Source organism: Physeter macrocephalus, chromosome 14 (genome assembly GCF_002837175.3).
Source record: "Physeter macrocephalus isolate SW-GA chromosome 14, ASM283717v5, whole genome shotgun sequence".
NCBI classification, from domain to species: Eukaryota; Metazoa; Chordata; class Mammalia; order Artiodactyla; family Physeteridae; genus Physeter; species Physeter macrocephalus.
The window spans coordinates 16,560,658-16,581,325 of record NC_041227.1 but is presented as its reverse complement, the minus strand read 5'-3'; the positions used below and the strand labels follow the sequence as shown (position 1 = coordinate 16,581,325).

At 43.2% G+C, this 20,668-nt stretch overlaps 1 protein-coding gene across 2 annotated transcripts in view; it reads right to left on the bottom strand.

The window, feature by feature from the left end:
• Positions 1-20,668, bottom strand: part of PTPRT (protein tyrosine phosphatase receptor type T) — a 1,083,615-nt gene that overhangs the window by 135,300 nt on the left and 927,647 nt on the right. For both annotated transcript variants that reach the window (XM_024128402.2, XM_024128403.2), the window contains one exon: positions 11,694-11,723. In XM_024128402.2, the coding sequence (XP_023984170.1) occupies positions 11,694-11,723 (30 nt within the window). The remainder of the gene's footprint in view (positions 1-11,693; positions 11,724-20,668) is intronic.

Here is a 20,668-nt window from a genome sequence, read left to right as displayed (position 1 = left end):
CAACCATATCTGAGGTTAGATTTTTCACCAGAAGTTCTCTCTCTCATCAGTAGATGTCCAAATAATAAATGACAGGGAAGCAAGACAAAAGCAAAAGAAAGTATAGGCAGTCTTAGCTTTTCTCCATTTCTAGAAAAGTGCACTGTCATTAAGCTGTTTTCCAAAACAAAACAAGTCTTCTTTAATCCTGAGGCTTCAACTTGGTTTATAACCTTAATAAAACCATATTTTCACTCTTTACAAAAATTAAATCCTCCCATCTACTCAGGGCTCTGTGGTGACCTAAATGAGAAGGAAATCCAAAAAAGAGGGGATATATGTATACGTATAGCTGATTCACTTTGCTGTACAGTATAAACTAACACAATATTGTAAAGCAACTATACTCCAATAAAAAAAAAAAAAAAATTAAACCCTCCCAGTAAAAACAGGGTATTGGCCACACTAACCTTTCAATTTTTCCCCTTAAAAAACATGGGTGGCTGTAATATGCCCAATAATTCCCACTTAGAATGTTCTGCACAGTGGTTCAAAGGCACTGCAAGGAAAAACTGCTCCAGAAATTAACTTATTTACAAAACAGAAATAGACTCACAGACACAGAAAACAAACTTGTAGTTACCAAAGGGGAGGGGACGGGATAAATTAGGAGTTTGGGATTAAAATATATACACTACTATATATGAAATAGGTAACCAACTAGGACCTACTGTATAGCACACGGAACTCTACGCAATATCTTGTAATCAGCTACAATGGAAGGGAATGTAAAAAAAGAATATATATATTTATATATATGTATAACTGAATCCCTTTTCTGTATACCTGAAACTAACAGAACATTGTAAATCAACGATATTTCAATAAAAATGTAAACAAACAAAAACATTGCCCCAGAAAGAAGCTCATCCAATGTTCTTTAATTCTGATAAAAAGATTTCCTAAGAAGTATTGAGCTTCTTGAGGTTTCATTAATGAAGAGAAGGCTAATGAACAAATATTTCTCGGGAGATTGATTGTGGCTGAGGGGTCTTTACTCCACCATACACCCGTATGAGGAGTAATTGTTATGAGAAATTAAATGCTATTTTTAAGGGTGCCTGGGGCATTTTCGCCATTTATTAAATGGCTTCTACATACTTAGGAACAACATAAGGACTGTCTACCTCAATATCTATAGGGAGGAAGCGGTGCCATCAAATAGCGTGTTATCTTCTACAGACTCTGCCCTCCACACTCAAGTTCCAACATTTTAACCAGAGGTGTGTCTATTTGATGATCCCGTGGGGTCAAACTCTCATCTGAGGTTCTGGGTTAGGTGGCCAGACCAAGCCCTCATGCTAATCTTCCAAATGCCTATCTTCCAGGACCCTGGATTCTCAAACTCTCCCATACGAGTAGCTCTCAACGATAGTTTCATATTAGAATAATCTGGGGAACTTTAAAATGTCTAGGTACCACTTGAGACCAGTGAAATCAGTTCTCTAATCTTTCTTTATAGGTTCTGGCCTGTGCTCCCCTCCCTCTTTGACTGCTCTCCTTAAAACATACTCCAGTTCCTCTGAGCTCTGTTCCCAGGAAGGAGGCAACATTCCTGAAGAGACTGTCCAGAGTAGAGTAGCCTCTTCTCCACTTGGAGAACCATGCCTCTTTTAAGGCAGGTTTTGGCAGCCACATCATAAAGGACAAGACTGTCCCCCAGCCCCTATATTTAGAAATATCGTGACAGTCCTTCTAGTTTCAACTCCAGCCTTTTCTCTTCTCACTGGCCTATAAAATCTTCTTGTGTTAAAATGACATTGTCAACCCGTGTGGTTTATTTTTGCCAGAATCATTAGCTGCCTCTGATCCCTCACTGAAATCAGCAGGGATGGAAACCAGGAGGAGGGGTGTCCTATACAATTGTTCAGAGGAGAATTTTTGTAAGTTTAAGAAACACCATATACAATTGCCCTACTTCATTCTATTTGGCAAATTCTTCTTTCATTAACTTATGTTTGGAAGTTAAAAAACTCTATCTTCCCCCATCCCTGACACACCCAACCACTGCTACGTTCTAGCTTAGCTCTACCGTTTGATAGATGACAATCTAATGAAATGCAAGTGAAATGAAAACAAAATGGCATGTACATTATATTTTTTAATTTCTTAAGACAATTCCATGAATTGAGCACTATCATTCCCATTTTACAGATGGGAAACTGAGACCTGGGGTGCTTAGGATTCACAGCTGCTAAGCAGTGGAACTGGGATTCAAACCTTCCCCTTCCTACTCCAGTCCTTTCTTCCTCTTTTTTTTTTACTTTCCAAGTTTTTTTCTAGCATGTCACCTACCTAGTTATAAAATGTATGTGTGTGCGTGTGTGTGTCTGTGTGTGTGTGTGTGTGTGTGTGTGCATGTATTTCAAGATAATTGAGGCCAAGGAGAAAAGTGGGTGAATGTGTTATTTCTTCAGTAAAACATCTTGCCTCTGCCCTATACCAGGCATCCTTTTTGGCCCTTTAGCCCACGGTATCTTTCCTCCAAGCTGAATCAGTGACTTCCTTTTCTTTGTCATGTCTTCACTGCTCCTCTTTCATGTATTTACAACATTATTTTATAACTGTTTGTTAACATGTCCAAGTCACCTTTTAAGCTCCTTGAGAGAAAGGTATTTCTTTTTAAATACTTAACACCTAGCTCAGTGCTCAGCACAAAGGAATTGCTCAATAGATGCTCATGAATGAAAGAATACGTCATTTAAACATCACGGCTGTTCTGAAATGCAGGCGTTATTACCCCCATTTTACAGATGAGAAACTAAGGCTGAGATGGAGTTAAGTGACTTAACTGAAACTGTGGAGCCAGAATGTCCAGGGCTCTTTCCTACATGGTACAGAAACCTGTCTGCTATCTTGCTAAGTACCTCCAAGCCCAACCAGACAACTAGGTAATAAGTGGGAAAGCACTTTGGAAGAGATAAAGCTGTATATACAAACAAGATGTAATCATTATCATCATCATCAACACTGCAAAGCTATAACTAAAGCACTTCCTTCCATTAAAAGCACTCTGCCAAAACACTTAGAAAGGCATTTTCCACTTTGTGCACCTCAGTATCCCATCTTCGCTACATCCCTAGCTGCAAGAGTCATTCTCAGTTTGGGGACGTTTGCTGAAGGCAAGTGCTTTCAGAACTAAATCTGTTCCTGCCCTGGTGACACATTTTTAAGGGGGCACTTCTGACCTTAGTTCTCTCCTCTGGCTGGTTCAGCAACAGGTTCTTACTACACTCTTCTGGGATACACCGTGAGCTCCCCCAGGCAGGAGCTATGTATTTAGATGCTCACAGCCCTCCTGCCCAGCAAAGGCACAGGTGAGAAGCAAATGCCTATGAATGAACGATCGCCTAAGGAAGGACTTTTTAGAGTTTACTTATCATCAGTGGTTAACAAAGTGGTGACCCAATTAGTTTGTATACAAAGTGTCCGTAGGCAATGAAGTATGCATGTTCAAGGGCGGGTGGGGGGCATATACATACTCAGATTAACTTGTCTCCAGTGACCAAATTGAATGGGGGTGTCACAGGTTGGGTTCCTGGAAATTCGACTCTGAGACAGAGATTAACATGTAGGGGATATGTTAGGAGGAGCTTCTGGAGACAACATCTGTGGAAGGGAAGGGAGGGGAGGTTAGGGGAGAGAAGGGAAGAGGAGGGGAGGGGAGAATAGGGGAAGAGAGGGGAGGGGAAAGGGAGGGAAAGGAAGGAAAGGAGGAAAAGTGGGCAGAAGGGGAAGCTGAATGGAGATGTAGCTACAGTGATGGTTTAAGCCAGCCCCATGGGAAGCTCTGACACTGGACTGATTTTTACACCCCTGTAAAAGTCAGCTATTGACCAGCTATTGGATGACCTTGGGTGAGGCAGCTCTGAAGATCAAGAAGTACCAAAGGAGGCTGTTATCCAAGAGTTTTCTGCCAGCAGCAGTTCTAGCAACTGGGGTGGGGGGTGGGTAAGTCCATTCTTGAAGGGGGATCTGAGTAGCACATCACAACACTGTCCATAGAAACTTCTCTTTCCAACCCTATTTCACTAGGTCATGCCTCTCTGTCAGCAGAGAATTGCCCCACTCTTTTAACTTCTTTATAAAGCTCAGATGTATTTACAGAATAGAAGCATTTAGAATCACACATCTTTCAGGACTTCCCTGGTGGCACAGTGGTTGAGAATCCGCCTGCCAATGCAGGGGACACAGGTTCCATCCCTGGTCCGGGAAGATTCCACATGCTGCGGAGCAACTAAGCCCGTGTGCCAGAACTACTAAGCCTCTGCTCTAGAACCCGTGCGCTGCAACTACTGAGCCCACACGCCGCAACTACTGAAGCCCACGTGCCTAGAGCCCACGCTCTGCAACAAGAGAAGCCACCGCAATGAGAACCCGCACACGGCAACAAAGAGTAGCCCCACTTGCTGCAACTAGAGAAAGCCCGTGCACGGCAACAAAGACCCAATGCAGCCAAAAAAAAAAAAAAATGGTTCTGAAGAACCTAGGGGCAGGACAGGAATAAAGACACAGATGTAGAGAATGGACTTGAGGACATGGGGAGGGGGAAGGGTAAGCTGGGATGAAGTGAGAGAGTGGCATGGACATATATACACTACCAAATGTAAAACAGATAGCTAGTGGGAAGCAGCTGCATAGCACAGGGAGATCAGCTTGGTGCTTTGTATCCACCTAGAGGGGTGGCGTAGGGAGGGTGGGAGAGAGATGCAAGAGGGAGGGGATATGGGGATATATGTATATGTATAGCTGATTCACTTTGTTATACAGCAGAAACTAACACACCATTGTAAAGCAATTATACTCCAATAAAGATGTTAAAAAAATAAAAAAATTAAAAAAAATAAAGATACTAGTGTGGCCATTATGGAAAACAGTATGGAGGTTCCTCAAAAAACTTAAAAATATAATTACCATATGATCCAGCAATCCCACTCCTGGGCACATACCTAGACAAACTATAATTCAAAAAGATACATGCACCCCTATGTTCACAGCAGCACTATTCACAATAGCCAAGACATGGAAACAACCTAAATGTCCATCGACAGATGAATGAATAAAGAAGATATGGTACATATATACAATAGAATATTACTCAGCCATCAAAAAGAATGAAATAATGCCATTTGCAGCAACATGGATAGACCTAGAGATTATCATACTAAGTGAAGTAAGTCAGACAGAGAAAGACAAATACCATATGATATCGCTTATATGTGGAATCTACAATACAATACAAATCAACATATCTACAAAACAAAAACAGACTCACAGACATAGAGAACAGCCTTGTGGCTGCCAAGGGGGAGAGGGGCTGGGGAGCGATAGACTGGGAGTTTGGGATTCACAGAGGCAAACTATTAATATAGGATGGGTAAACAACAAGGTCCTACTGTATAGCACAGGGAACTATATTCAGTATCCGTGACAAACTATAATGGAAAAGAATATATATATATGTACAACTGAGACATTTGCTGTACAGAAGAAATCAACACAACACTGTAAATCAACTATACTTCAATAAAATTAAAAACAAATAAAGATACTAGAATTTTCCAGGCATGGAAGGTGGGCAGGCATTCCAGGAAAAGGGCATTGCAGGTAGAAAGGTGGGACAGTTATATCAGGCTGATGTGAGGATCAGGAGAGGAGTTGTTCTCAAAGTCAGCATCCAAAATATTAAACTGAGTTGTGTGTAAAATGCAGATTACCAGGCCACACTTTCAAAGGAACTGAGCCGATCTGGGGGCGGGGCCCAGGAATCAGAATTCTCACAAGGTCTTCCCCTTGGCTGAAGAGCAGCAGTAGGGCAGCCATCTTTGACTTGCCTTTATGGTAATGCGTTCTATTTTCACCTGTCAACACATTTGCTGTCAGCTTTTGGTAATTGATACTTATCATCTTTAAATGGCTTCCTTCTATTCCTATTTTTCTTCATTTTTATTTGAAGTGACTGACAAATTACATAAAATGCTTTTTGAGTCTCTCTTGATATCATCATTTCAAATTCCTCTTTAAATGTATTGAGGCAATGATATTTGATTTCCAACAGCCTCTGATGTGAAAAGGTATATGCCTTTCAGAAAAGAAGGCAGTTTCTTACTTTGGTTGAAAACCTACTAAGTGCTAGGCATTTTCCAAACTTTGCCTCATTGAATCCTTGCAAGGTCTCTGTGAGGAATGTATTTTTTTTTTTAAAAGAGATTTTGAAAGGATTCTATTTATTCTTTTTTTTTTTTAACATCTTTATTGGAGTATAACTGTTTTACAATGGTGTGTTAGTTTCTGCTTTACAACAAAGTGAATCAGTTATACATATACATATGAGGAATGCATTTTTAATCTCCACTTTACAAATTAGGAAACTGAGACTTAGAAAAAGTGAAGTGGCTTGTTCAGGTCACAGATGCTGAAAAGGAGCAAAGGTTGCCTTAAAGCCACGGAAGCAAGGAAGGTACAGGGTGTGGAGTTATCTAAAAATTGTTACTTTGTTTTTTTTTTTAAAGAACAGATCATCTGTTGACTTTAGCTGTTATGTCTTTTAATTTCATCTTGTTCTTTCACTCATTCCACATACATTTACTGGGGGTTCACTGTGCGTGCTAGGGCACCATTGCAATGAAAAAGAAACATCGTTAAGACACATTTGCTCCTGCCCATGATAACAAAGTGACTGCAGTGAGAATTGGAGAAAGGGACATTCCTGCAGGTGGAAAGCATCAGAGAAGTCTTTCAGTGGGAGCTAATGTTTGACACGGACCTTGAAGAAGAGGTGTAGGATTTAAATATGCTGGAATGGAGAGAAATAGGATGGACATGGAAAGCCCAAGTGTTCTGGAGTGTTTGCACACAGGGACCAGCCCAGGAGGAACCCACCTCTGCGACACTCACACAGGTGAAGTGAAATAGTTAAGGACTCTCTCTCTGCCAGAATGGTTGGTAAACATCTTAGTGCCTTTTCAGGAGCTACTACACTAAAATGTCTCTTTTCAAAACAATTACTGTGCCCATCACCTGCCTTGAGGTAAATTAACCCATGAACATACACCAACTCTTAATATCCTTTCAAAAAGCAGACACTGAAGTGGTCGGGTGCTGTTTTACTACAGAAAGGTAAAAAGGAATTCTAGGAGAAGCATTTTTGTCAGTTCAGGAGGTGAGGAATAATAGCCGCTATTTATAAAATACCTACTTTGTGTCAGCCACTCTACAGATACACTCGCTCATTACCCCTCATGAAAATGCTGGGAAGTTACAGCTGTTATCACCATTTGCAGATGAAGAAACTGAGGCTCAGAGGGGTTCCATGATTGCTCGAGGTCTGAACAGTCTGGAAGAAGAGGCAGACCTAGAATTGTGATCTAAGTCTGACACCAAAACCCACATTATTTTAGTTTTTAAAATGTGTACTGGACCGTGAAGGACCCCATTCTAGACTCCTCTGTCCCTGGGTCCCAAAGTGCCTTCTACCTATAGCTCTACTTATCCATGTCATTAGCATTCTTTTGGTCACCCCTTAGTCTATCCCCTTGGCTACCACCGATCTGGCTGCCCTGTGCTCTCAGCTCTGACCACATGGCAAGTCCCCAGGACAGCAAAGACAGGATTGCCTCAAGGGCCTCCTTGCCAGCCAGGAATAGGTACCACTTCTTGTCCCAAGCAAGGCACAGATGTCCCTGCACAGAACTGAGGCTGTAGAGGCAGACACACTTGCACTCAAATCCTGGCTCTCCCACAGCCTGGCTAAGGGCTCTCCAAGCACATGGTCCAGGCAGGAGCCCTGAAGGTCTAGTGAGAAGGATGGGCAGGGCTTGGGGGTATGTGGTCCTGGATTCAAACCCTAGCCCTGCCACCTCCTGGCTGTGGGATGTACACAAGTCCTCAAATCTCAGTCTCAACGTCTAAATAGACTCAACACGGTAGCACGTATCTCGCAGGGCTTGCTGTGAGCATTAGATAAACCCTGTACATCATAGCTACCAGCTAGTAATTGTTTTCAACTTCTGCCTCCTTCTAGGCTGGTTCAGCTGCCCTGCATTCACCTTTGTGTCTGCAGTGGCTAACACACGGTGCAGCACATTGTAGGAGCTCACAAAGCAGGATGAATCTTCAACCCCATCCTCTCCCTATCTCAAAAGTCTAGGGCAGGGATAGGAAGACTATGGCGCTCAGGACAAATCTGGCCCACTGTCTGATTGTTTTAAATAAAGTGTCATTGGAACACACCCATGCTCAAACATTTACATATTGTCTATGGCTATCTTCATGTTACAACATCAGAGCTGAGTAGATGCAACAGAGAACCCATAAAGCCAAAAGTATGTACTACTGGCTCCTTACAGAAAATGTTTGTGGACCCTTGGTCTCGTGTATGGGACCTTTCAATGGGGTAGAGCCATTGAGGGCCTCTTGGTTTTGAAAAACAATTCCTCTGTTCCTCCCCCACCTACACTTTACATCCTGTTTCCCCGGTTTATCTATTTTTTCTCCTTATCTCTCTTGGCCATTACATAATACCTATATTACTTTTCTTATGTATGTTGTTTATTTTCTATCTCCCCCGCTAAGAATCTTCATGTGGGCAGGGATTTTTGTTTGTTGAGCTAACTCTTATATCCCAGAACCTTGACCAGTGCCTGGTACATAAGTGGGAACCCCACAAATACTTGTTGAATGAATAAATATAGATTTCATGGAAAAGACTGTTCAGCCAAAGTGTGTTGGAGGCTTTCTCTTTCATGGAAGATTTTGAGGCTTTTAGAGGGACGAGGTGACACCTTAACCCCTGCGAGGATGGTATTATTCTTCCTGTTTTACAGATGAAACAACTGAGACTGGGTAAGTCTGTGCTTCTCAGACTTTAATGTGCCCATGAAGGAATTGGGAATCTTGTTACAATGCAGGTTCAGGAGGTCTGAGCTGGGCCACCAGGTGCTGCAGTTCTAACAAGCTCCTGTGTGATGCCAGTGCTGGTCTATGGACCACACTTTTGAGTAGAAAGGGTTTAAAGCACCCACTCAGGGTCTCTACCTAAGACGTGGAGGAGTGGGGTTTTGAATCTGCAGACCGTGGGGGTCCTCATTTCCTTTCTGTTCCCCCTTCTCTATCTACATGCATCCCTCCCTCCTATGGTTTCACAAGACCTGTCACACATCCCCTCCTCGGCTCCCTGTCCCCAAACACTTTGCCTCCAGACCTTCCCTTCTCGAGGCACGCCACCTCCAGCATCTGTAGCTCTCCCTTCTGCACAGGCTCCTCTACGTATACAGGTGCCCAGGACTTCCTGGCCCTTCAAGTGGCCAGTCTCATGTTTCTCCTCTGTTTTAGGGCCTAGTGGTTAAGAAGAAGTTATCTACCTCATGGGCCCTAGGCAGGCTGGTTTCCTCCCTCAAGGCTACCCCATGACCTGCACAAGTGACTTCTGATGGTCAAGGGCCATGCCCAAGCCCTCCACTTCCATCTCTCTGCAGCATCTGCTATCGTCAAGTCCTCCTTCTGCTATGGACTTTGCTTGGTTCTTATGGTGGCCCTCCTACCTTGCTGCCTGCTTCGCCAGTTCTTCTCCCCCTCCGAATCTTTAACCATGGCCAGCTCCTGAGCTGGCATGAGTGTCACAATCTAGGATCTGTCACTTAGAACTCCAAGTCCGCACCCATTGGAAGACCCTTGCTTATCACTGCAACTTGAGGACTTGCCTATCTATATCTCCACATCGTTCATCTTTGATTTCACCACAGGGTCCAGCACAGAGAATGGTACAAAGTGGGCATCCAGACAGTGCTCTGTACACTGGCTAACAGACTGAGGGGGTGAGTTGCCCAGAAGGCACTGCATGCCCACACCTGCCGTGGAACACTGATGCCATGAGAACCTCTAGAAGACCAGAAGAGCCCCCAGGGGCCACCACTACTGCCCTGACTCCTTACGGTTTCTGAAAGGGGAAAGAAAGAAACTAACATTTCATGAGTGCCAACTGTTTGCAAAGCACCTTACAAAATCCCTCATTCCCTACGAGTTAGGCACTTTTACCCTTATTTTAGGGTTGAGAGGAATGAGGCTGAAAAAGTTCAGAAGTCTTGCTCAAGGCCACATAACTGGTGAATGACAGAGATGTGACTTGAACCCAGAGCTGCATGACTCTTCCCACCACAGCAACAACAGCCCATACTGTCTCACACCTCTCTGCCTTTTGCACATGCTGTGTTCCCTGCTCAGAATTCTTATTTCTTCAGTACTGGATAAATCCATCTCTAAAAGCACTGATGACTATCCCCTGTTCCACTAAAAAACCGGTCACCCGACTAAGTGCCCCTAATTCCATGGTACACGTTGGTACATCTCCGCCAAGATTTCAAGTATCAATACTTGATGTTAGGCTAGTCTCTCTGGTAGGCTTGTGTACTGCGAGGGTGAGGCTCAAAGTCCTGGCCATCTCTCTCCATCCACAGTGTCTGGAACATAATGTGCATGTTCAATGCCTATTTGTCAAATGAATGAATGAACAAATGAAGCAAGTTTTCTGGCGTTTTCAGTGTCGGTGGCCGGGGTTCATCAGTTCCTATATAACATGAGGGTGGTGATACCAGAATCTCACGTGCTCACTGCGTGGACCTATTGACCAGGGACCCAAACACTGAGAAGAGGGATGGGGAGGCTTTTGCTGGCTCCGCCCTCGTCTGTGAAGGCTTCAGCACATGATCACTAACAGATATGGCCTCTCTCACAAAGCTGGGCTTGCCAGGGGTGGAGGAAGACACGGAATGATGGATAATGGACTTTACAAGGAGTGAGGCATTCTGAGTTTTAATCCCACTCTTTTGCTAACTGGAGCGTGATTTCACACACTTCTCTGGACTTCAGTTTTCAAATATGGAAAATGCCTATTAGAAATGTGAAACTAATTCAGTGGTTTTCTAACTCTTCATTACCAAGGATCTATTTATGGAGTTTTTCTCCCTTACCCTCATGTGGTGAAAACGTCTGGTTTTGTAATAAGAAAAACCATCATCTTTATTTAGAAAGAATTGTTAGGCAACCAGCCATCTATAACTACCAACAAAATGCACTGATAGCATGACATAACTAATGATAAACATCAGACTGAGATAATTCCAGTCCCAAAGACTGCGTATATTTCTGTCACCTGTGAAGCTGATTCTAGATAAAGCCACGATTCCCTGTAGACTTCCTGAAAGAGTGGAAACAGCCAATGAATTTCCTTCTAATCTTTGAGCCCCTAGGGCTACACGTTCGTTCCCCAAGTAGGCACAAATGGGCTTTGAAGTTGCCGAGATCAGTGATTTTGTTTTATGTGTGCAAATCCTGCAGGAGGATTAGGTTTTCCTCTTGCTGGAATCTGAGGATTTCTAACTAGAGGATTACACTGACAAAGGAGAAACAGCCCTTCACATCTCCAAAAACAGGGGAAAAGATCCAAGATGGCAGAAACGTAACAGACATGAACATTTTCAACATGGACAGTGCATTTTCAAATGGAAAACATCTAGGCAAAATAAAAACTTTAAGGCTACAGATGGCTTAGACATAATAAGTGAGTATGAGAAACCAACAGACAGTTGGTGCAGGAAATGCATGCTACAGGTTGCCTTACAGGGCACACAGCAAAGTCACCCCAGATCGATACTTACAAGTAATAGGAGTAGGAATAAGCATTTCTTCTAGATATTGATGGGCAGTCAGATGATGGAAATGTCCAAAAAAGGGGGGAAAAGAAAAGACAAACAAACAAGAATTAGATTTATAGGAAATCTTGGTTCTTAGAAATGCACATAGTATTTCAGCATCCCTAAAAGCTCAAGGAGATGCAAGTTTCTCAACTAGTCATCATCCCCGAGAATCAGATACTTTCAGCGGTAGAAGAAAGACCTCTCCTATGATGGAGAAACTCACTACTCATGCAGAGGAAGCCACATCGCATTTGGCTGTTTTAGTCGTTTGAAAATTCTTTCTTACGGTTAAGTAAAACTAGCTTCCTTATAATTAAAACTTTTCGGTCTTGGGTCAGATTTCTGTGGCATTCTAGAACTAGTTTACCACTCTTCCACATGACAGCGCTCCTAAGATCTAAGGAAAACCATAATGACTTTTATCTTCTCTGTTTTAGGTCAAATCACATCAGAAACTATTTAGTAACGTCACATCAAAAGAAAGGAAATTGTGTAGCCAGCATCCAAGATGGCTCCCCAATGATCCATACTTCCCAGCACTCATATGCCTGTGTTAACGTTCTCCCACACAGAATCAGGGTGACCAACAGAATGTGGGTGGAGTTACATTCTGGGACTTTCTAGGATAGGACAGATAAGAAGCCTTGCAGCTCTTTCTGGGTCTCTGGAACTCTCACTTGGAACCCTGAGCCTCCATGTAAGAAGTCTAAGTTTCCTGAGCTTGCTGTGGTCTGAAGGGACCATGTGAAGAAACCACACAGAGAGGCCCTAAGCCTGTATGAACAGAAAGAGACATCCAGCCAACCTTGGGCTGTTCCCACCCCAGCCAACTGGATTATGCCAACTGAGACCCTTGATATCATAGACCAGAAATAAGTCATTCCCTTCAAACCCTGACCAAAGTAAGGATTCGTGAGAAAAACAAATCACTAACTTTCATGGCTTATTTTTAAGTCACTAAATTTTGGGAAGTAGTTTGTTACATTATCAGGAGAAAACCAGAACAACATTCAAACTTCATCATGAAAAACCACTGCACTAAAAGAAAGGAATTCCAAACTTCAGTTTGAACAGACTACAACTTGAATAAACTCTCTGTGCCTGCATTTTCTTATATGATCCTTAGGTGAGTTGAACTAAATCACTAATTTTCAAACCGTGTTCCCAGGATTCTGCAGAGCAGCATGATTGTAATGGGGAGGGGGGTACTGAGGTAGGGCTGCTGCTTCTCTGCCATCCACCACATTCGGAGCTTCTCCATTTTAATCTGTTTCATAAATTGGCATTTCATGTAAGATTTCACATGACTAAGAATTCCACTCTCCAAAAGAATGGTTGAAAAATCACTGCCTGCAATATATCTCCGAAAAATCACTGCCTGCCATATGTCTCTTCTAGCTCTTGGCTTCTGAACAAAAAGAAAAACAAATAAGTCCGTGATATTCCCTTTGTTATAACTTTTCGTATTTTGTAGAAAAATAAATAGGAACATTTTTATTTTACAGACTTAGGTCCACTGACAATAACTGATACATTTGTGGATTGAGAAAAATTGCTGAATAATTCAGGTCCCCAAATATCCATCTGAGTAGGCAAGAATAATTTGCTTCCTTCATGAGTTATTTGGTTAACTGCAACTGTTATCCAGTTTGGTTGGCACAGGAAGATGCGGTCTTTATATCCGCAGGGTGGGAACATGTCCTCAGAGCCCCAAATTTCCCCCTCTTAAGTAGGAACCGGCCAAAGTCCCCCAGGCAGGGCCACCTCTAGGCTTTCTTTCATTTACCAGGAGAGACAAATTCCATAGATCCAGAAGGAAAGTGACATCTGAGAGCTAAGACACCGTGGCAGAAGGGAAGCCCCGTACCTCCTTGGGAGGCTGAGCTGGGGAAAATGAACCATAGTGCAGCAAGATCTGGTTACTCATAAAACTGTGCAGTATCTTTGGCCAAATGAACAGTGGCCCCAGATGATGAAAGGGGTGAAGAACTTCTAACTGATGCGTGGGACCTGGAACAGCCCATATAAGTCATCCAAGCCCCTCCACCAACCATAACAGGTTGGCACTGTAAGGTGACCATTCCTCTTCTTCATTTCTGGCTCTGCGGTCCAAAGCCTGGGAATGTGATTCCTCAGGGGCAGAAAGCTCAGGATCCATTTGATGAAGACTCACAGACATCTCTGTTTTCCATATGGTCAAGAACACTGGACTGAGAATGGAGAGGCCAGTGTTCTGATCTCAGCTCTTTCACTTGCTCTCTGTGACATCTTGGGCAAGTCGATGCCTCTGCCCAGATCTCTGTTTCCTGATCCGTGTACCAAGGTGAATGGCATGGATAACTGCCAGCTTAAACAGCTTTGAGGAGTGGAAATATGATAAGTCTTAGCATCCCAGAACCACCACTTGCTGACTGCATGGCTTCGAGCAAGTCACTGTACCTCTGAGCCTCAGTTTCTCCATCTCAACATTGGGGGCAATAATGGTCTATTCCCAAGAGTCATGGTGGGCATTAACATTATATTAATCTAAATTACTTTCCACTTATATATGGTATGTAATACACAAAGTATTTTAAGTAAAATACATTAATCTAATTTAATATTAGAATATATTAAACATCTGAAATATAGTAGGCCTCAACAAAGGGGAGTTTATGTTCTCCCCTTATCCACAGATAAAAGCTTTGCTGCTTCTCACTCTGGTGACCAGGAACAAAGTGTTCACCTACTTAGGAATATTAAAAATAGTAATAAAATTTTAAAAAATTAGTAATAAAATAAGAACAAATACTTATGTAGCACTTACTACATGCCACACACTGTTGTAGGCTCTTACCATACATTAACTTGTGTATTCCTCACAACCATCCTGAGAGATAGGCATTATTATCGTCCCCACTTCACAGATGAGGAAACTGAGGCAAAGAAGGTTAAGTAACTTGCCTGAGATCACACAGTTAGTAACTGGATTTGGTAGCAACATGGCTCTAAAGCTCATGAGCTAGACCACTAGCCTGCGCTGGCTTTGAGGAAGAAAGAATATAGATATATGTTGGGCAACACAGTGGGTCAGGCACTGAGATACCACAAGCCTTACCTCTTTTAATCCTCCTCCTGGCCCTACGGAGCAGGTACTAGTCTTCTCATTTTTAGTTGAGGAATCTGAGGCTCTAAGAGGTCACCCCTCACTAGGTCTAATATTTTGTGTATTTTGGGACCAATTGCAAGGCCTCCATCCTGAGCCAGGATTTTCTCAGTCAGCAGCCCCAGGCTACACTCTTGGGTCTCGACATTCTGGGCCCTCTGGTTTTCTGCTCTCAATCTTCAGGATTCACCTCTGCCTGGGCCACCTCCTCATTCCAACATGCTTCCTTAACCTTCAGCTCACCTCTGCCAAGTAGCTGAGTTATCCTGGATGTCACCAAAAGCCAGTGCTATCCCTGACTCAGCTTCAAGGCAACTTCAGAATGATGGTACCTGACAAGCTTCTATTAATTGAATATGTTTTCCAAATTAAACTGCAAAGTCTTCCAGGGCAAGGATTGCAGTTCTTTACTCTGTGATCAAAACAGAGTATACATGTGTCCTTTCTCTCAGGCTTGAAGATTTACTGAAGGTCTAAATTTACAAGGATATAGTGATATTGCAAGTAACAGATTGCCTGAGACCAAAGATCCTGAGCAGGAAGACAGCTGTGCTTAGAAAAAAAAGAGAAAAACACAAACTTAATAAATCACATACTGTGGAATCTTTTCAGCTGGCTGACAAGAATGACTTGAGGTATAGCTTCCTTTTGTTTCATACTACTTAAACAAGACTAAATTGTCTATTTAACCATCCATTTGACCATCTCCCTGTACATCTAGTTCATAAACCCACCCATTCACCCTTCCATCCATCCATCCATCCATCCATCCATCCATCCATCCATCCATCCATCCATCCATCCTTCCATCCTTCCATCCCTCCATCCCTCCATCCACTTAACAATCTATACATCTACTTATCCATCTAGCCCATAACCCCACACACTCATCAAATCATCCATGTACTCATCTACTCATTCATCCAACAATCAATCTGTCATCCACTCATCCACCTTTCCATCACAGCCAAAACTTTAAGGACCTATTATATGATTGTCTCTGCCAACTACCAGAGATTGAAAGAGAAATGCCATCTTGATCCAGCCAATATGTCTCATGGGAGAGCCAAACAAAAAACTTATAAAATAGATGATAATAATAGCTACCATTTAGATAGTAGGAGGTCACTTATGTGTCAGGTGCTGTTCTCAGTACATTATGTGGACTATTGTATTTAATCCTCACTAGAAGCATTATTATCTATGTTTTACAGGTGAGGAAAGTGAAGCTCAGAGAAGTTAAGTAACTTGTCCAAGTTTATATAGTTGGTAAGCAGCATGGCAAGGATTAGAATCCAAGAAGTCTAACTTTAAGAGCCCGCATTAATAACTACTATGTTATTATCTTCTGGAGTGATAAATGGTATGAGGTGGCAGCTCAGGGAGCTGTGGGACCATATCTGAGGGTAAGGGGTGGGGATGGGGGAGAGGTAATTTGGTTTAGAGTCTATGATGCCGGAGTTGTAAAGTCCAGCAACACCCAGATGGAGTAGGAGGGAGGGTATTTCCAGGCTGATGGATATGTGTTTACAGAATGGGTGGGGGGTTATCAAAGTGGGAATGTCAAGATGCTGGCAGGGTCTAGTTCCCAAAGAGTTTGAGGAACTTACTCTCACAGGGAGAACTTAGGTCACAGGGAGAACTCAAAGAGCCAAGTGGTCAAATATTTTTCTAGATGGATGATTCTGGCAGGAGTGTGAGCAAAAAGCAGGAGGGGAGAGGGACTGGGGTCACGAAAGCTGCTGTAAGGGTCAAAGCAAGAGATGTTAGGGGCCGATCCTGCAGTGGCGATGAGGAAGGAGAAGAGGCGATGTGAAAGGTGGCCAGAACACAAAAGCAATAGGTGATTAAATGTGAGCATTTTGAAGAGGACTGTCAAGGTTCTAGCTTGAGTGGCTCCCCCAGTGAGTGCAAACCGAAGAAAGATTCACTTTTCAGGGTGTGGAGTAAGGAGCAGTTTAGAATGGGGTGGACAAAACCAGATAATATCAATACATTTACTGGGGGCTGCTTTCCCACCTCAGCGAACCATTCAAAATTATGTCACACAATTCGGCACATCAGCAAGTCCTGTTTTACATTTCATCCAGGTTCGATGGTGTTAAGAGTGTAGAGTCTTATCAGATTGGCCAGGTTTCAGACCCAGCTCTTCCACTTACTAGCTAAGTGATTTGGGGCAATTTCTTTAAGTTCTACATGTTTCAGTTTTGTGACCTGTAGCACAGTACAATCTCATAGTTGCCCTGCCTCTTTAGCTTACCCAATAGTTAGCTTTTCCTACTGCCTCATTATTTTTTTTCCTGGAGAGATAGTGTGTTCTCTGAGTCTCAGACCACGGTACATCTTTCACATACTGCCCTTCCAGCCCGACCCTCCTCCACAACCCTCAGGGCTGGGTTTACCCCTGATGCTTAACATCGATATTTGGATCTGCGTTCTGAGTGAAGCTTTCTTGCTCAAGAGATGCAGTGCAATCCTGGGCCCCATCTGTTCTAATTTTACTGGGATTCAACACATTTTTAGGGAATCCCAAGTATCTGCAAGGCACATTTGTGATGAGGATGAATCAGAACAGACAGTTGATGGTCCAGTGGAGAAGATAAGATGTGAATACAAATAACAAACATAAGACAGAACATAACATGGATCCTCATGGAGGGGATCCAGACGGTGAAGAGATTGTGTCTACACTGAAGGTCAGAAGGGATTATTGGAGAAGGTGTCTTTTAAATTAGACCTTAAACATGGGTAGTATCTGGTCACATGGAAATGAGGAACATAGGCATTGAAAGAGGAGGAAACTTTACAAGCAAAGGTATAGGAGTGGGGTGAGAGACTTCAGGAAATCTGCCAGAATCATTGTGAGCAAGGGGACAGCGTAGCTTGACAAGGCTCTCCAGATGACTTAAGTATGTGCTTCTTGCCTTATTTCCACCCTACGAACCGCTGTTATAGGGAAGGAAAAGCCATTGAAGGATTTTAGAATGCAGGTTTGGGAGGACAAGTTTCATTTTTCAAACATTACTTTGGCTACAGTGTGGAAGATGGGTTGGGGAGGTGGGGCCAGAGTCAGGGAGGCTGGCGAACAGACTCATAGAACAAAGCTAGACAGGCTTGCACCAGGGAAGAGGCAGTGGAGATGGGGAGGGGAGAGGATGCGACCAAGAGAATGTAAAGATGCAAGTTCAAAAGTACTGGGGTGATGGAATCCCATTAGTTTGGCTGATGGAATGAGAGGTAGTACCTCTCACTAAGATGGGGACACATGATTGGAAATACGTTGGTGGGCAGGTGATGCTTTTGTCTTTGACCATAAAAACTGTGAGGGTAGATGTCCAGGAGCAGATGATACAGGGCAGTAGAGCTCTGGTAAGAAAGGGCCAAAGCAGAGGACCTGCCCTCCCAGGCCATTTCTGTTTTCAGTCCAGCAAAACTACAACCACCATGTTGTGTGATAAATACACAGCTGAAGGTCTATGCAAGTGGCACGATGGCTGCATGTGGGGGAGGATCATTGAATCTTCCTAGGATGGAGGGCTTGTGGGAAGACTTCAAGGAAGAGGTAATACTTGGAGGAATCCTACTTGGAAGAACTTGGGGCTGAGAGTTAGAGAGTAGTAGGAGACTTGCAGGTGAAAAGAAATGTCTGGATATTTGATTCAGGGAAAGAGCATGTACCAAGGCAGAGAACAGTAGAAAATGATACCTGAATCTGGGTCACTTGTGTCCTATTCCAGGATTCACTTATTTTCTACTGGTCTCCATGGACTGATAGAACAGAAGTTAACAGCAAGGGGTCTGGAGTCACAGACGCTGGGTTTGCATTTCAACTCTGCCCAGGACCTTGGCTAACTCATAAAAACCTTTTTTGAACCTCAGTTTCCTCTTCTCAAAAAACAGGAGTATCAACAGTCCTACCCTCTATGATTATCTGTAGGATTAAAATCAGAGTATGGCAGCAGTTCAAAAGGAAAATGAACAAATTAGATCAGAGTGTGTGTATTGATTGCAGCACTGCCTTTTAACATATTACTGATGGGTTGGTACGCTTGATGGTCATGTGTGAGATGAATGTCCCTGTTGATATTATGTAATATATGCATCACCTGTACGTAAGCAGGTACAGGAAGTAAAGCCTGTCCCAGCCATTAGCTCATTTGATCCTCAGAACAGCTACATGAGATTGGCTGCATCTCACAGCTGAGAAAGCAAAGGTTGAGCTTTGTTAAGTTGCTTCTCCAAGGTTAGCAGCAGATAAATGGGGCTGTAGAGATTTGGATCCAGTTTTTCTGCTTCCCAGTACACAGCTAACAAGATGTCTATACCCATTAGACTGGGAGTTACTGGAGGGCAGACACAAATCACAGAGAAGCAAGGTACACCAAGAGATGCACATTTCTCTCAAAGTAGACTCTCATATCTCAAACTCAAGACGCTCCAAATACATGCTTGGAAGAGTTACTGTTTGGACAGGCAAAGCGTGGTTGGCAGGAAGTTCAGGCTGGACCAGGAAGAGCTGGGCGGGGAGAGGAGAAGAGGAGATGGGGGTGGATGCAACTATGTGTGGCGTAGGACTTTGTAACTGTCTCCCTAAAAGTTGCCTAGTTTACATTTGAAAAGTAAGAAGGGATGGTGAGGTTAATGTAGGATACAGGCAAGTCTTGGGGTAGAGATATACTGTTAACAAAGAATTCTGCTTAAGCTGGCTCCAGTGTTTCCCCATTCAAAAGTGCATTGCTATGCCTTAAGCCTTGGAGGACCATGCTCAGATTTCAGGAAGCGTGTCCCAGGGAATAAACTGGATGACAGGAAGCTTGTAGGCACATGCACACATGTCCATATCCCACAAACAAACATTAAAATGTCAAACTTCCCATATGTGAGTGGCCAAGAAACACCTTCAAACATCAAGATACACTAGTTAAGGCACTAAGGCTTGAGCTTTCCACCTTAATTTGCATTGAAGGCACCCAGGGCCCTATGGCATTAAGCCAAGGGACCAGAGAGGTGGCCTTACAATGCCTTGGCTACCCATTCCTTTGGGAGAGGATGTTCGATAATTCTAAAGTGAGGAGGTCAGGAAAGAAGATGAACGGGACTGCAGTTGATGAGAGCTTTTCTCTATTTCAGGATTCAACAGGGTGTTCATGAAAAGGAGGTACGTTCCATTACATAATGGCATGCAGGAACCCATTTTAGAATGTTCTGAGGTCTAGATGTGATCAACAGAGCAAGGAGAAAAAGATGGAGCCGTTATCCAGTGACGGCATAAGAATGACTATTCTGCAATGAGCTTGGCTATAACCACACTGGCTGTTATCTCTGTCGGAAGGGACTCCAGATTCCCTTCTTATAATGCTCATGCAATCCTCCATATCTCCATGTAGCCCTGATTCTGTATGGTCCTGCATTCAGAGAAACCCAGTCCAAACAGCCAAAGGTACTATTAAAAGAAGTCTAAAGTTTAATTTGCATCTTTTGCAAACTGTAAGGGAATTCTCTTTGAAATGCTCACCAGCATCTCGTATCCCCTTCCGCAACCTTGCGTTTTTCAAGATCCCCTCCACCCATTATAAAACAGCCAAACAACAACAACAAAGCTTTCCTTAGGCTATGCTGATATATTTCTCTCTCTCTCTCTTCCTTTCTCTTACATTCCCTTCTGAATGTAAATGGATTTAGCTTCTTTCACTAAGCCCTTCCCTTGGTCCTCTGTATCTCTAGCCCTTTCTGGGCCAGCTTTCTAGTTCAGTACAACACACACACACACACACACACACACACACACACA